The sequence below is a fragment of the Hemitrygon akajei genome, chromosome 8 (assembly GCF_048418815.1).
Source record: "Hemitrygon akajei chromosome 8, sHemAka1.3, whole genome shotgun sequence".
Classification (NCBI taxonomy): Eukaryota; Metazoa; Chordata; class Chondrichthyes; order Myliobatiformes; family Dasyatidae; genus Hemitrygon; species Hemitrygon akajei.
In genome coordinates, this window is record NC_133131.1 from 72,225,724 (window position 1) to 72,245,233 (window position 19,510).

Consider the following 19,510-nt stretch of genomic DNA (forward strand, 5'->3'; position numbering starts at 1 on the left):
CTCACACTCACTCGCACTCAGACGTACTCTCGCACTCAGACAGACACACTCTCGCACTCAGACAGACACACTCTCGCACTCAGACAGACACACTCTCACACTCACTCGCACTCAGACACACTCTCGCACTCAGACGTACTCTCGCACTCAGACGTACTCTCGCACTCAGACAGACACACTCTCGCACTCACTCGCACTCAGACAGACACACTCTCACACTCACTCGCACTCAGACACACTCTCGCACTCACTCGCACTCAGACGTACTCTCGCACTCAGACAGACACACTCTCGCACTCACTCGCACTCAGACACACTCTCGCACTCAGACAGACACACTCTCGCACTCACTCGCACTCAGACACACTCTCGCACTCAGACAGACACACTCTCGCACTCAGACAGACACACTCTCGCACTCACTCGCACTCAGACACACTCTCGCACTCAGACAGACACACTCTCGCACTCAGACAGACACACTCTCGCACTCAGACGCACTCAGACACACTCTCGCACTCAGACGCACTCAGACACACTCTCGCACTCAGACGCACTCTCACACTCACTCGCACTCAGACAGACACACTCTCACACTCAGACGTACTCTCGCACTCAGACAGACACTCTCTCGCACTCAGACAGACGCACTCTCGCACTCAGACAGACGCACTCTCGCACTCAGACAGACACACTCTCGCACTCACTCGCACTCAGACAGACACACTCTCACACTCACTCGCACTCAGACACACTCTCGCACTCACTCGCACTCAGACGTACTCTCGCACTCACTCGCACTCAGACGTACTCTCGCACTCAGACAGACACACTCTCGCACTCACTCGCACTCAGACACACTCTCGCACTCAGACAGACACACTCTCGCACTCACTCGCACTCAGACACACTCTCGCACTCAGACAGACACACTCTCGCACTCAGACAGACACACTCTCGCACTCACTCGCACTCAGACACACTCTCGCACTCAGACAGACACACTCTCGCACTCAGACAGACACACTCTCGCACTCAGACGCACTCAGACACACTCTCGCACTCAGACGCACTCAGACACACTCTCGCACTCAGACGCACTCTCACACTCACTCGCACTCAGACAGACACACTCTCACACTCAGACGTACTCTCGCACTCAGACAGACACTCTCTCGCACTCAGACAGACACACTCTCGCACTCAGATGTACTCTCGCACTCACTCGCACTCAGACAGAAGCACTCTCGCACTCAGACAGACACACTCTCACACTCAGACGTACTCTCGCACTCAGACAGACACTCTCTCGCACTCAGACAGACACACTCTCGCACTCAGACAGACGCACTCTCGCACTCAGACAGACACACTCTCGCACTCAGATGTACTCTCGCACTCACTCGCACTCAGACAGACGCACTCTCGCACTCAGACAGACACACTCTCGCATTCAGACAGACACACTCTCGCACTCAGACAGACACACTCTCGCACTCACTCGCACTCAGACACACTCTCGCACTCAGACGCACTCTCGCACTCACTCGCACTCAGACAGACACACTCTCGCACTCAGACGCACTCTCGCACTCACTCGCACTCAGACAGACACACTCTCACACTCAGACGTACTCTCGCACTCACTCGCACTCAGACAGACGCACTCTCGCACTCAGACAGACACACTCTCGCACTCAGACAGACACACTCTCGCACTCAGACGTACTCTCGCACTCACTCGCACTCAGACAGACGCACTCTCGCACTCTCACACTCAGACAGACACACTCTCGCACTCACTCGCACTCAGACACACTCTCGCACTCACTCGCACTCAGACACACTCTCGCACTCAGACAGACACACTCTCGCACTCTCGCACTCACTCGCACTCAGACAGACACACTCTCGCACTCACTCGCACTCAGACACACTCTCGCACTCAGACAGACACACTCTCGCACTCAGATGTACTCTCGCACTCACTCGCACTCAGACACACTCTCGCACTCAGATGTACTCTCGCACTCACTCGCACTCAGACAGACACACTCTCGCACTCAGACACACTCTCGCACTCAGACAGACACACTCTCGCACTCAGATGTACTCTCGCACTCACTCGCACTCAGACACACTCTCGCACTCAGACGCACTCTCGCACTCACTCGCACTCAGACAGACACACTCTCGCACTCACTCGCACTCAGACAGACGCACTCTCACACTCAGACAGACGCACTCTCGCACTCAGACAGACACTCTCTCGCACTCAGACACACTCTCGCACTCAGACGTACTCTCGCACTCAGACGTACTCTCACACTCAGACAGACACACTCTCGCACTCACTCGCACTCAGACAGACACACTCTCACACTCACTCGCACTCAGACACACTCTCGCACTCAGACACACTCTCGCACTCAGACGTACTCTCGCACTCAGACGTACTCTCGCACTCAGACAGACACACTCTCGCACTCACTCGCACTCAGACAGACACACTCTCACACTCACTCGCACTCAGACACACTCTCGCACTCACTCGCACTCAGACGTACTCTCGCACTCAGACAGACACACTCTCGCACTCACTCGCACTCAGACACACTCTCGCACTCAGACAGACACACTCTCGCACTCACTCGCACTCAGACACACTCTCGCACTCAGACAGACACACTCTCGCACTCAGACAGACACACTCTCGCACTCACTCGCACTCAGACACACTCTCGCACTCAGACAGACACACTCTCGCACTCAGACGCACTCAGACACACTCTCGCACTCAGACGCACTCAGACACACTCTCGCACTCAGACGCACTCTCACACTCACTCGCACTCAGACAGACGCACTCTCGCACTCAGACAGACACACTCTCGCACTCAGACAGACACACTCTCGCACTCAGACGTACTCTCGCACTCACTCGCACTCAGACAGACGCACTCTCGCACTCTCACACTCAGACAGACACACTCTCGCACTCACTCGCACTCAGACACACTCTCGCACTCACTCGCACTCAGACACACTCTCGCACTCAGACAGACACACTCTCGCACTCTCGCACTCACTCGCACTCAGACAGACACACTCTCGCACTCACTCGCACTCAGACACACTCTCGCACTCAGACAGACACACTCTCGCACTCAGATGTACTCTCGCACTCACTCGCACTCAGACACACTCTCGCACTCAGACAGACACACTCTCGCACTCAGATGTACTCTCGCACTCACTCGCACTCAGACAGACACACTCTCGCACTCAGACACACTCTCGCACTCAGACAGACACACTCTCGCACTCAGATGTACTCTCGCACTCACTCGCACTCAGACACACTCTCGCACTCAGACGCACTCTCGCACTCACTCGCACTCAGACAGACACACTCTCGCACTCACTCGCACTCAGACAGACGCACTCTCACACTCAGACAGACGCACTCTCGCACTCAGACAGACACTCTCTCGCACTCAGACACACTCTCGCACTCAGACGTACTCTCGCACTCAGACGTACTCTCACACTCAGACAGACACACTCTCGCACTCACTCGCACTCAGACAGACACACTCTCACACTCACTCGCACTCAGACACACTCTCGCACTCAGACACACTCTCGCACTCAGACGTACTCTCGCACTCAGACGTACTCTCGCACTCAGACAGACACACTCTCGCACTCACTCGCACTCAGACAGACACACTCTCACACTCACTCGCACTCAGACACACTCTCGCACTCACTCGCACTCAGACGTACTCTCGCACTCAGACAGACACACTCTCGCACTCACTCGCACTCAGACACACTCTCGCACTCAGACAGACACACTCTCGCACTCAGACAGACACACTCTCGCACTCACTCGCACTCAGACACACTCTCGCACTCAGACAGACACACTCTCGCACTCAGACAGACACACTCTCGCACTCAGACGCACTCAGACACACTCTCGCACTCAGACGCACTCAGACACACTCTCGCACTCAGACGCACTCTCACACTCACTCGCACTCAGACAGACACACTCTCACACTCAGACGTACTCTCGCACTCAGACAGACACTCTCTCGCACTCAGACAGACACACTCTCGCACTCAGATGTACTCTCGCACTCACTCGCACTCAGACAGAAGCACTCTCGCACTCAGACAGACACACTCTCACACTCAGACGTACTCTCGCACTCAGACAGACACTCTCTCGCACTCAGACAGACACTCTCTCGCACTCAGACAGACACACTCTCGCACTCAGACAGACGCACTCTCGCACTCAGACAGACACACTCTCGCACTCAGATGTACTCTCGCACTCAGACAGACACACTCTCGCACTCACTCGCACTCAGACACACTCTCGCACTCAGACGCACTCTCGCACTCACTCGCACTCAGACAGACACACTCTCGCACTCAGACGCACTCTCGCACTCACTCGCACTCAGACAGACACACTCTCACACTCAGACGTACTCTCGCACTCACTCGCACTCAGACAGACGCACTCTCGCACTCAGACAGACACACTCTCGCACTCAGACAGACACACTCTCGCACTCAGACGTACTCTCGCACTCACTCGCACTCAGACAGACGCACTCTCGCACTCTCACACTCAGACAGACACACTCTCGCACTCACTCGCACTCAGACACACTCTCGCACTCACTCGCACTCAGACACACTCTCGCACTCAGACAGACACACTCTCGCACTCTCGCACTCACTCGCACTCAGACAGACACACTCTCGCACTCACTCGCACTCAGACACACTCTCGCACTCAGACAGACACACTCTCGCACTCAGATGTACTCTCGCACTCACTCGCACTCAGACACACTCTCGCACTCAGATGTACTCTCGCACTCACTCGCACTCAGACACACTCTCGCACTCAGACGCACTCAGACAGACACACTCTCGCACTCACTCGCACTCAGACACACTCTCGCACTCACTCGCACTCAGACAGACACACTCTCGCACTCACTCGCACTCAGACAGACGCACTCTCACACTCAGACAGACGCACTCTCGCACTCAGACAGACACTCTCTCGCACTCAGACACACTCTCGCACTCAGACGTACTCTCGCACTCAGACGTACTCTCACACTCAGACAGACACACTCTCGCACTCACTCGCACTCAGACAGACACACTCTCACACTCACTCGCACTCAGACACACTCTCGCACTCAGACACACTCTCGCACTCAGACGTACTCTCGCACTCAGACGTACTCTCGCACTCAGACAGACACACTCTCGCACTCACTCGCACTCAGACAGACACACTCTCACACTCACTCGCACTCAGACACACTCTCGCACTCACTCGCACTCAGACGTACTCTCGCACTCAGACAGACACACTCTCGCACTCACTCGCACTCAGACACACTCTCGCACTCAGACAGACACACTCTCGCACTCACTCGCACTCAGACACACTCTCGCACTCAGACAGACACACTCTCGCACTCAGACAGACACACTCTCGCACTCACTCGCACTCAGACACACTCTCGCACTCAGACAGACACACTCTCGCACTCAGACGCACTCAGACACACTCTCGCACTCAGACGCACTCAGACACACTCTCGCACTCAGACGCACTCTCACACTCACTCGCACTCAGACAGACACACTCTCACACTCAGACGTACTCTCGCACTCAGACAGACACTCTCTCGCACTCAGACAGACACACTCTCGCACTCAGATGTACTCTCGCACTCACTCGCACTCAGACAGAAGCACTCTCGCACTCAGACAGACACACTCTCACACTCAGACGTACTCTCGCACTCAGACAGACACTCTCTCGCACTCAGACAGACACACTCTCGCACTCAGACAGACGCACTCTCGCACTCAGACAGACACACTCTCGCACTCAGATGTACTCTCGCACTCACTCGCACTCAGACAGACGCACTCTCGCACTCAGACAGACACACTCTCGCATTCAGACAGACACACTCTCGCACTCAGACAGACACACTCTCGCACTCACTCACACTCAGACACACTCTCGCACTCAGACGCACTCTCGCACTCACTCGCACTCAGACAGACACACTCTCACACTCAGACGTACTCTCGCACTCACTCGCACTCAGACAGACGCACTCTCGCACTCAGACAGACACACTCTCGCACTCAGACAGACACACTCTCGCACTCAGACGTACTCTCGCACTCACTCGCACTCAGACAGACGCACTCTCGCACTCTCACACTCAGACAGACACACTCTCGCACTCACTCGCACTCAGACACACTCTCGCACTCACTCGCACTCAGACACACTCTCGCACTCAGACAGACACACTCTCGCACTCTCGCACTCACTCGCACTCAGACAGACACACTCTCGCACTCACTCGCACTCAGACACACTCTCGCACTCAGACAGACACACTCTCGCACTCAGATGTACTCTCGCACTCACTCGCACTCAGACACACTCTCGCACTCACTCGCACTCAGACACACTCTCGCACTCAGACAGACACACTCTCGCACTCTCGCACTCACTCGCACTCAGACAGACACACTCTCGCACTCACTCGCACTCAGACACACTCTCGCACTCAGACAGACACACTCTCGCACTCTCGCACTCACTCGCACTCAGACAGACACACTCTCGCACTCACTCGCACTCAGACACACTCTCGCACTCAGATGTACTCTCGCACTCACTCGCACTCAGACACACTCTCGCACTCACTCGCACTCAGACACACTCTCGCACTCAGACAGACACACTCTCGCACTCTCGCACTCACTCGCACTCAGACAGACACACTCTCGCACTCACTCGCACTCAGACACACTCTCGCACTCAGACAGACACACTCTCGCACTCAGATGTACTCTCGCACTCACTCGCACTCAGACACACTCTCGCACTCAGATGTACTCTCGCACTCACTCGCACTCAGACAGACACACTCTCGCACTCAGACACACTCTCGCACTCAGACAGACACACTCTCGCACTCAGATGTACTCTCGCACTCACTCGCACTCAGACACACTCTCGCACTCAGACGCACTCTCGCACTCACTCGCACTCAGACAGACACACTCTCGCACTCACTCGCACTCAGACAGACGCACTCTCACACTCAGACAGACGCACTCTCGCACTCAGACAGACACACTCTCGCACTCAGACGTACTCTCACACTCACTCGCACTCAGACAGACACACTCTCGCACTCTCGCACTCACTCGCACTCAGACAGACACACTCTCACACTCAGACGTACTCTCGCACTCTCGCACTCACTCGCACTCAGACAGACACACTCTCACACTCAGATGTACTCTCGCACTCACTCGCACTCAGACAGACGCACTCTCGCACTCAGACAGACGCACTCTCGCACTCAGACAGACACACTCTCGCACTCAGACGTACTCTCGCACTCAGACAGACGCACTCTCGCACTCAGACAGACACACTCTCGCACTCTCGCACTCACTCGCACTCAGACAGACACACTCTCGCACTCACTCGCACTCAGACACACTCTCGCACTCAGACAGACACACTCACTCGCACTCAGACAGACACACTCTCGCACTCTCTCGCACTCAGACGTACTCTCGCACTCAGACAGACACACTCTCGCACTCAGACAGACACACTCTCGCACTCAGACGTACTCTCGCACTCAGACAGACACACTCTCGCACTCAGACAGACGTACTCCCGCACTCAGACAGACACACTCTCGCACTCACTCGCACTCACTCGCACTCAGACACACTCTCGCACTCAGACGCACTCTCGCACTCAGACAGACGCACTCACTCGCACTCAGACAGACGCACTCACTCGCACTCAGACAGACGCACTTTTGCACTCTCTCGCACTCAGACGCACTCACTCGCACTCAGACAGACGCACTCACTCGCACTCAGACAGACGCACTCACTCGCACTCAGACAGACGCACTCTCTCGCACTCAGACAGACGCACTCACTCGCACTCAGACAGATGCACTCTCACACTCAGACAGACACACTCTCTCGCACTCAGACAGACGCACTCACTCGCACTCAGACAGATGCACTCTCGCACTCAGACAGATGCACTCTCGCACTCAGACAGATGCACTCTCGCACTCAGACAGACGCACTCTCGCACTCAGACAGACACTCTCTCGCACTCAGACAGACGCACACTCTCGCACTCAGACAGACGCACTCACTCGCACTCAGACAGATGCACTCTCGCACTCAGACAGACGCACTCTCTCGCACTCAGACAGATGCACTCTCTCGCACTCAGACAGACGCACTCTCTCGCACTCAGACAGACACACTCTCGCACTCAGACAGACGCACTCTCGCACTCAGACAGACGCACTCTCTCGCACTCAGACAGATGCACTCTCGCACTCAGACAGACGCACTCTCGCACTCAGACAGACGCACTCACTCGCACTCAGACAGACGCACTCTCGCACTCAGACAGACGCACTCTCTCACACTCAGACAGATGCACTCTCGCACTCAGACAGATGCACTCTCACACTCAGACAGACACACTCTCGCACTCAGACAGACGCACTCTCTCGCACTCAGACAGACGCACTCTCTCGCACTCAGACAGACACACTCTCGCACTCAGACAGACGCACTCTCTCGCACTCAGACAGACACACTCTCGCACTCAGACAGACACTCTCTCGCACTCAGACAGACGCACTCTCTCGCACTCAGACAGACACACTCTCGCACTCAGACGCACTCTCTCGCACTCAGACAGACGCACTCTCACACTCAGACAGACGCACTCTCGCACTCAGACAGACGCACTCACTCGCACTCAGACAGACGCACTTTTGCACTCTCTCGCACTCAGACAGACGCACTCACTCGCACTCAGACAGACGCACTCACTCGCACTCAGACAGACGCACTCACTCGCACTCAGACAGATGCACTCTCGCACTCAGACAGACACACTCTCGCACTCACTCGCACTCACTCGCACTCAGACACACTCTCGCACTCAGACGCACTCTCGCACTCAGACAGACGCACTCACTCGCACTCAGACAGACGCACTTTTGCACTCTCTCGCACTCAGACAGACACTCACTCGCACTCAGACAGATGCACTCTCGCACTCAGACAGACACACTCTCGCACTCAGACAGACGCACTCTCTTGCACTCAGACAGACGCACTCTCTCGCACTCAGACAGACGCACTCTCTCGCACTCAGACAGACGCACTCACTCGCACTCAGACAGACGCACTCTCTCGCACTCAGACAGACGCACTCACTCGCACTCAGACAGACGCACTTTTGCACTCTCTCGCACTCAGACAGACGCACTCTCTCGCACTCAGACAGACGCACTCACTCGCACTCAGACAGACGCACTCACTCGCACTCAGACAGACGCACTCTCTCGCACTCAGACAGACGCACTCTCACACTCAGACAGATGCACTCTCGCACTCAGACAGACGCACTTTTGCACTCTCTCGCACTCAGACAGACGCACTCTCTCGCACTCAGACAGACGCACTCACTCGCACTCAGACAGATGCACTCTCGCACTCAGACAGACGCACTCACTCGCACTCAGACAGACACTCTCTCGCACTCAGACAGATGCACTCTCGCACTCAGACAGACACACTCTTGCACTCAGACAGACGCACTCTCTCGCACTCAGACAGATGCACTCTTGCACTCAGACAGACGCACTCTCACACTCAGACAGACACACTCTCGCACTCAGACAGACACACTCTCGCACTCAGACAGACGCACTCACTCGCACTCAGACAGATGCACTCTCTCGCACTCAGACAGACGCACTCACTCGCACTCAGACAGACACTCTCTCGCACTCAGACAGACGCACTCTCACACTCAGACAGACGCACTCTCGCACTCAGACAGACGCACTCACTCGCACTCAGACAGATGCACTCTCTCGCACTCAGACAGACGCACTCACTCGCACTCAGACAGATGCACTCTCTCGCACTCAGACAGACGCACTCACTCGCACTCAGACAGACGCACTCTCGCACTCAGACAGACGCACTCTCACACTCTCTCACACTCAGACAGACGCACTCACTCGCACTCAGACAGATGCACTCTCGCACTCACACACACCTCTTTCCATTTACTAATCAGCTCATTAGCCCTTTTGAACCACGGCTGTGCTCTGAGTTTCAGAAAGGTGGTCCTGGCACAACCCAAACTGGGCATCAGTGAACAGTGGAGAAGATGTTTTATATTGTCAGGGAGTCTAGGTCCAGAGGGCATAGACTCAGAATTGAGGGATGTCCATTTGGAGCAGAGATTAGGAGGAATTTCTTTAGCCAAAGGGTGGTGAATCAGTGGAATTTATTGCTGTGGGGGCCAAGCTGTTTGGTATATTTGAAATGGAGGTTCATGGGTTCTTGATTGATAAGGGTGTGAAAGGTTACAGGAGAAGGCGGGAGAATGAGGTTGAGAGAGATAGTAAATCAGCCATGGTGGAGCAGACTCGATAGGCTGAATGGCCTAATTCTGCTCCTGTGATTGAGGAAGTTGTGTTTAAAGACACTATCAGGAGCTCTGCTAGTCGAGCGTAGACGAGCAATTTCCAGACTTTTTTTGTCAACAGTTCATAACATCACAAAGTTGCACAAAGCAGAGCCAGTTTTTGTCACTGTACTGAAAGAGTTTGAATTTGAATTGACTTTATTTCTTACATCCTTCACATACACGAGAAGTAAAAATCTTTACATTACGTCTCCGTCTAAATGTGCCATGTGTAATCATGGTAATTTATAATAAATAGAACAGTCAGTGTAACATAGAGTACACTCAAGTCACTGTGAGTTAATCAGTCTGATGGCCCGGTGGAAGAAGCTGTCCCGGAGCCTGTTGGTCCTGTTTTTATGCTGTGGTACTGTTTCCCAGATGGTAGCAGCTGGAATAGATTGTGGTTGGGGTGACTCGGATCCCCATTGACCCTTTGGGCCCTTTTTACACACCTGTCTTTGTAAGTGTCCTGAATCATGGGAAGTTCACAACTACAGATGCGCTGGGCTGCCCGCACCACTCTCTGCAGAGTCCTGCGATTGAGGGAAGTACAGTTCCCATACCAGGCAGTGATGCAGCCAGTCAGGATGGCTGGAGAAGGGACCAGTTCAGATGGAGACTTCAGTGCCACAATCAATATTTTATTTGTTCACCAAACCTGGCGACATCTTGTGGTCACAAACAAGAGAAAATCTGCAGTTGCTGGAAATCCGGAGCAACACACACAAAATGCTGGAGGAACTCTGCAGGCCAGGCATCAGCTATGGAAAAGAGTACAGTCAAGGTTTTGGGCTGAAGGGCCGACTGTTTTTTTCCCATAGATGGCTACCTGGCCTGCTGAGTTCCTCCAGCATTTTGTGTGTGTTGCAATATCTCGTAGTCTCAGCTTTCTTCATATCGTGTGAGGTGAATCAAGATTGTTTAATTTCATTTCCTGTACACAAGTGTAATGAGGAAATAGTTGTTACTCTGGACCTGATGTAGCACAAAAAACACAGTAAGGTAAAGAACACAATAATAAAAAATGCAATAAATATAAATACATGAGATAGCTTACATACATACATTGATTGTACGTCCTTAAAGTGAAATAATGAAGTAGTGTGGAGTCAGTGGGTGGAGGTGTTGACCAGCTTTACTGCTTAGGAAAAGTAACTGTTTTTGAGTCTGGAGGTTCTGGGGTGGATGCTGCGTGGCATGGGAGTGGGCCAAACAGTCTGTGAGCAGGGTCGTTCATGATATTACTGGCCCTTTTCTGGCACCTTACTTTACTTGGGTCGATGGTTGGTAGTCTGGTGCCGGTGATGGAGGGAGCAGCTTTCTCTAGCCGTTGTAGAGCCTTCCTGCTGCCGCAGTGCGGTTTTTGTACGTAACCTGTGAGGGTGCTCCTGAATGACGTTGAGTGTGGTAATGAGTGGAATTGATGCAAAACTGATTCCTGTAATGGTGAGACTCTACGCAAGCAGAAATGGATCATCCCCGCTGACATACTCTGTCCTATAACAATATACAGCATCAGAGATCACAGATCAGGGTTCAATTCCCGCCCTCGGACTGTAAGGAGTTTACATGGGTTTCCTCTGGATCCTCCACATTAGCCATGTATGGGTTAGTAAGCTGTGGGCATACTACGTTGTTGCTGGGAGGGTGGAGGCAGTTGTGAGCGGACTAGTGCAACGGCTGCATCCCCGTTCACAGCGGCCACACCGGGTCCAACCAAAGCTGCAATTGCTTGTCCTTGATGTCGTTTTCTATGGTCGCAGGACACTACTGGTTATTAAGATCATTAAATACTGCAGGTCTGCCCCATCAGCGAGTTGCCTGCTGCGGGAAGGCGTGCGGTCTAACAGCGTGTGATTGCCCTGGTGATCGCCAGACCGTGTTGGACGTTGGTACTGCAAGCCCGTTGCAGGGGTTCAGTGGGGAGACCGGCGGTACGGGAGCTGCGTGGTCTCGGTCTAGGCTCAAGCCGTGGGGTTGACTGTAGCAGGCACCCGGGGAGAGATGGCGGAGGTGGTGTGGGAGAGAGAGATGAGGCGCAGTGAACGTGTTGGTTGGGGGTGGCCCCTCTCATCGTGCTGTCCTCCAGTGTTCCCGCAGTGGAAGGCGAGCTGGATTACATTTGTCAGCAGACTGCTGGGGGCTCGCCCTTGGCAACGGTATCCATGCACCGTCAATCTAAGGACATGATCCACAGTGACTCGGGCTATATTAAAGCATTTCTGTGTGGCTGTATGATGCTTACTGCTATCTTGCATGTCTATGTGCGTTGAGCTGTGAGTGACTATAGGTACTGTTGGCTCTGGAGTAACGCTGTTTCACTTAGCTGTATTCATGTATGGCTGAGTGGCAATTAAACTTCAACTTGAAAAACCTCACTAATTGATGCATTTCACTGTATGTTTCCATCTACAAATAAAGTGAATCTTTAATTGTTAGAAGGAAAATCTGATTCTCAGCTGGAAAGTATGGGTCAAGTTGGACTTGAAAGGCAAATATTTTCTTCCATGTCTGAAGTAACAAGATTAAGGAAGGCAGGGTAATAGACGTATTTACTTAAAATCCTTCTAATGGAATCACAGTAGATAGGGTTGTAAAAAAAGTTCTTGGCCCAATGGCTTTCATAAATCAATGTATTGAGTACAGGAGTTGGGATGTAATATTGACATTCTACAAGACGTTGGTGGGGCCTAATTTGGAATACTGTGTCCAGTTTTGGAAAAATGTAGTAGGTAAATTAGATCAAAAGAGTGCAGAGAAAATTTACAAGGATGTTGCTGGGGCTTGAGGACCTGAGTTATAGGGAAAGATTCAATCTTTTAGGACTTTATTCCACTCAGGTTGGGTGAGACAAGAACTAGAGGTCGTGGATTGAGGTTGAATGGTAAAATGTTTAGGGGGAGCACGAGGGGGACCTTCGTCACTCAGAAGGTGGTGAGAGTGTGGAATGAGTTGGCAGTGCAAGTACTTGATGCAGACTTGATTTCAACATTTAAGAGAAGATGGGATAGGTACATGGATGTGAGGGGTATGGAGGGCCATGGTCTTGGTACAGGTCAATGGGACCAGGCAGAATAATAGTTCATCATGGACTAGATGGGCCAAAGGGCATGTTTGTTTGCCGTTGTGTTCAATGACTCTGTAAAACTCATGAAAGAGGTTTGCTGGATATTGGAAAGCTTGTGATGGCTGTAACTCTGCTACAGACATGTGGTCAATGGGTTTCCATCTAAACTGAAGGAAATGGATTTCTCGATCCGTGCTTTGAATCCCTGATATGAAAAATCCCTAAAGCATTACTTCAGAATTTCTCTCCACAAGTGCTACAGGAACTAGAACTAGGGGACATAGCCTCAAGATTTAGGGAGGAAATTTAGGACGGAGATGAGAAGGAACTGCTTTTCCCAGAGAGTGGTGAATCTGTGGAATTCTCTGCCCAATGAAGCAGTGGAGGCTACATCAGTAAATAGATTTAAGACGAGGTTGGATAGATTTTTGCATAGTAGGGGAATTAAGGGTTATGGGGAAAAGGCAGGTAGGTGGAGATGAGTCCATGGCCAGATCAGCCATGATCTTATTGAATGGCTGAGCAAGCTCGATGGGCCAAATGGCCGACTCCTGCTCCTATTTCTTATGTTCTTATGTTTCCTGCATTTTCTGTTACTTAAATAGAACATCAAACAACACAGCAACAAGACCTTCAGACCTTCAATTTAGAAATCAAATGGCAACTAATCCCTTCTACCCACACAATGTCCACATCCTTCCATTCTCCTCACATTCATGGCCCATCTAAACATCTCTCGAAAGTCTTTAATGTTTCTGCCTCCCAACCACGTATTCCAGGCTCCCACCACTTCGTGTTTAAAAAAAATTACCCCTCACGTCTGCTTTAAAATTACCCTCTCACCTTAAATTTATATCCTCTGGTATTTGACATTTCAACCCTGGGAAAAAGATGTTGCCTGTTGATCTATGCCTCTCATAATCTTATAAACCTCTGCCAGACCTCCCTCAGCCTCCGCCACTCCAGAGTAAAACAACCTAAATTTGTACATCTTCTTGTTACAGCACATTCTCTCTAATCCAGGCAGCTTCCTGTTAAACCTCTTCTGCCCCCTCTCCAAAGCCTCGACACCCTTCCTGTAATGGGGCAACCAGAATTGAATGCAACGCTGCAGATGCGGCCCAACGAGAGTTTCTTGCACTTGGTTTATATTAGGACTGCTGCTATGCTCGTACTGAAAGGGGAAGGTTATTGATCTGAGATGCTGTTTCATTCAGGAGAGATGATATTTTCCAGAATGCTCTGGTAGAAATTCACACTCTGAACTTACCTGCCATCCTGTGTTTGCAGGTGTTTGAGGAACTGCTGCTGGATGCGGACTGGAGCGTCAACGCTGGCAGCTGGATGTGGCTCTCCTGCAGCTCCTTCTTCCAGCAGTTCTTCCACTGTTACTGCCCAGTTGGCTTCGGGCGCAGAACAGACCCCAACGGAGACTATGTGAGGTAAGTGTCCACCCGCCCTTCATATACGCTCAGGCGTGTGTGTATGTGTGAAGGAAAGCAGTCTTCTTCTACAGGGTCTTTCTGTTTGTTTGTGAATCTGTGGACAGCACTGGAACCACGAGAAACCTGAATACACATGCTTGGGAAATAGATTTGTCTTAAATCCTTTCAACATTTCAGTCCCTACGCACTCAGAGTTACTTACGTTTGCTGATATTACGATTGCCCTTTTGACACTGCCACTGCAAGTTCAGGACAGCCCCCACACAGGCAGTCGAAGCAACTGCATTTGTGAATGCAAGGAAGACTGTGTGTGCAGATTTTCATCAAGTCTATTGTATTTCTTTGTTGCCTGTAGTAGCAAACACGGAGCTGGTGTTCGAAATTAACAGGCGACTTAGTAAAAGCTCTGTGCACCCAGGAGACCAGTCAAAGCTGATCCATCTGAGTATGAATGTGGCAGAGCTTTCACATTCTCGGTGAGGAGATTACCAGTGAAACTGCATTTTGACAACAGAATGGTGGCTAAGTAACGTACCGAATCCTGGTGACAGAGTAACACGATTGTCTGCAGTCTAACAGTAAATCCAGTTTTCTATTACAACGATGGGTGTAAGCTATAACATAACTAATGAAACTCCTGAACCTTGGGACGCCATCACTGCTGCATTCCATGTCTCCACATGGGCGCCATGGTAGCGTGGAGGTTTGTGCGATGCTGTAACAGCTCTGAGTGTCGGAGTTCAGAGTTCAATCCCAGCATCCTCTGTGAGGAGTCTATACATCCTTTTGTGAAATGTGCCGGTTTCCCCTTGAGTGCTCCTGCTTCCGGCCACAGTCCAGGGATGTACCGGTTAACAGATTAATCGGTCTGTGATGAGGCTAGGGGTGAATGGCTCCAGATAAATAAATACTCTGAGGCCTCTGTCAACCAGAGTTGAACATGGATGTTGCATGCTACCTGTCTAGGTACGCAAGCCAGGGCAGTACGATATGGAGGGCAAGCTGTTGCCCGTGTAGCAAGCTCCCCCTCTCCATGCATCTGATGAGCCCAAAGGGACGGCAGAGACAGATACAGTTTGGCACCAGAGGGGTTGCAGGAGTTGCTGGTCTACGTTGAACTCAGCGTAGGACTGCCTCAGGGACTCCAGCATTGGCTTTTTCCCTCGGGGTTTACCTCCAAAACCTTCCCCGTAAGTGGGTGTAGCTGCAATGCAGCAAGGGTTTGAGATCAGAGTTTTCCTTCACGTAGATGAACTGCCAACCACGGCTGATCAGCCCCATCTCCCCGAAGAGACTGGTTTTAAGGTCCCACTAACCCGCCTTTGCCCCTTCTTCTGTCAGTAGAAACGGTTCCACCAGGCTTAGTAGCTAAAACATTACATGAAGACCAGGAGCTGGACTTGGTTGTCAGAAACTGTTTCAGACTCAGGCGATTGGGAGCATTTAATAGGTAGTGGGAGCTAGTCCGCATTATCAACCCCGGCTATAGCAACCTTAAGGAACCACTTATTGATAGAGACTGACTAAAATTATGCAATTTATCTCTTGCAAATGTCATTTGAGGTCCTGCACCAAACTGTCTCCTTTGAGTAACCCAGCAGGCAGTGTGGAAATCTTTATTTCCAGAGGAGAGATTTGGCTGTTGATGGTGATGGGAACAATGCTGATCATCCTCTGCCCATCTCAGATGATTAAAAATCTCTTGACGTGCAAAATTTGGGGTCAATTTCTCCAGCTAACCTGGAAATGTACACATCCTGTCCGTTACCAGACCAGAGTAGCCCGTAACCAGGGCCAATTCTGCCTTGACATGAAGTCACAGGGTTATAGGGCACTACAGCACAAAAACTGGCCCTTTGGCCCATTTGGAACATAGAATATCACCGCACAGACCCTTTCACCCACAATGTTATGCCAACTTTTAATCCCCACCCAGATCAATCTAACTCGTCCCTCCCACATGGCCCTCCATTGTCCTATAATCCATGTGCCTTTCTAAGAGTCTCTTAAATGTCCTCTAATATATCTGCCTCCATCACACCCCCTGGCTGTACATTCTGAGTAAAAAAAACCTTGCCTCTGACATCCCCACTGTACTTTCCATCATAAAATTGTACCTCCTGGTATTAGCTATTTCCACTCTAGGAAATGTCTCTGTCCACTTTATCTATACCTCTGATCATCTTGTACACCTCTATCAAGTCATCTCTCATCCTCATTCACTCCAAAGAGAAAACCCCAAGCTTGCTTATCCTATCCTCATAAGACTTGCTCTCTCTATAAACTTTTCCTGACTAGGGTATTGTTGTCTTACCAGATTATACTAAATGACCAATGTTATAAAGTTGACCTTTCTATGTCCAGCTTGAAATAATCCTTGTCTCTGCACCATGACGTATCAAATTCAAAAGTAACAACCCATTGGACAGACACCCACCCGTCCGCCCACACACCCGTCTGCAAACTCACCTACCCGTCCACTCACCCGTCCACCTGACCACTCATCCACTCACTCACTCGTCCACTCCCACTCACCCACCCGTCCTGTCATCCACTCACCCACTCCCACTCACCCACCCGTCCTCTCATCCACTCACCCACTCCCACCCACCCGTCCGCCCACACACCCGTCTGCAAACTCACCTACCCGTCCACTCACCCGTCCACCTGACCACTCACTCGTCCACTCCCACTCACACACCCGTCCTCCTGACCACTCACTCGTCCACTCCCACTCACCCACCCGTCCTCTCATCCACTCACCCACTCCCACCCACCCGTCCGCCCACACACCCGTCTGCAAACTCACCTACCCGTCCACTCACCCGTCCACCTGACCACTCATCCACTCACTCACTCGTCCACTCCCACTCACCCACCCGTCCTGTCATCCACTCACCCACTCCCACTCACCCACCCGTCCTCTCATCCACTCACCCACTCCCATCCACCCGTCCGCCCACACACCCGTCTGCAAACTCACCTACCCGTCCACTCACCCGTCTACCTGACCACTCACTCGTCCACTCCCACTCACACACCCGTCCTCCTGACCACTCACTCGTCCACTCCCACTCACCCACCCGTCCTCTCATCCACTCACCCACTCCCACCCACCCGTCCGCCCACACACCCGTCTGCAAACTCACCTACCCGTCCACTCACCCGTCCACCTGACCACTCATCCACTCACTCACTCGTCCACTCCCACTCACCCACCCGTCCGCCCACACACCCGTCCACCTGACCACTCGCTCGTCCACTCCCACTCACCCACCCGTCCTGTCATCCACTCACCCACTCCCACTCACCCACCCGTCATCTCATCCACCCGCCCACTCCCTCTCACCCACCCATCCACTCACCCACTCCCACCCACCCGTCCGCCCACACACCCGTCTGCAAACTCACCTACCCGTCCACTCACCCGTCCACCTGACCACTCATCCACTCACTCACTCGTCCACTCCCACTCACCCACCCGTCCGCCCACACACCCGTCCACCTGACCACTCATCCACTCACTCACTCGTCCACTCCCACTCACCCACCCATCCTCTCATCCACTCACCCACTCCCACTCACCCACCCGTCCGCCCACACACCCGTCCACCTGACCACTCATCCACTCACTCACTCGTCCACTCCCACTCACCCACCCGTCCGCCCACACACCCGTCCTCCTGACCACTCACTCGTCCACTCCCACTCACCCACCCATCCTCTCATCCACTCACCCACTCCCACTCACCCACCCGTCCGCCCACACACCCGTCCACCTGACCACTCATCCACTCACTCACTCGTCCACTCCCACTCACCCACCCGTCCGCCCACACACCCGTCTGCAAACTCACCTACCCGTCCACTCACCCACTCCCACCCACCCGTCCGCCCACACACCCGTCCACCTGACCACTCGCTCGTCCACTCCCACTCACCCACCCGTCCTGTCATCCACTCACCCACTCCCACTCACCCACCCGTCCTCTCATCCACTCACCCACTCCCACTCACCCACCCATCCGCCCACACACCCGTCTGCAAACTCACCTACCCGTCCACTCACCCGTCCACCTGACCACTCACTCGTCCACTCCCACTCACCCACCCGTCCACCTGACCACTCACTCGTCCACCTGACCACTCACTCGTCCACTCCCACTCACCCACCCATCCTCTCATCCACTCACCCACTCCCACTCACCCACCCGTCCGCCAACACACCCGTCCACCTGACCACTCACTCGTCCACTCCCACTCACTCACCCGTCCTGTCATCCACTCACCCACTCCCACTCACCCTCCCGTCCTCTCATCCACTCACCCACTCCCACTCACCCACCCGTCCGCCCACACACCCGTCCACCTGAT

The 19,510-nt window shown here is 52.8% G+C and overlaps 1 protein-coding gene across 1 annotated transcript in view; it reads left to right on the forward strand.

The window, feature by feature from the left end:
• Positions 1 to 19,510, forward strand: part of LOC140731981 (cryptochrome-1-like) — a 200,038-nt gene that overhangs the window by 49,511 nt on the left and 131,017 nt on the right. Inside the window, exon 8 of the mRNA XM_073054031.1 lies at positions 14,982 to 15,133. Coding sequence (XP_072910132.1) covers positions 14,982 to 15,133 — 152 coding nt within the window. The remainder of the gene's footprint in view (positions 1 to 14,981; positions 15,134 to 19,510) is intronic.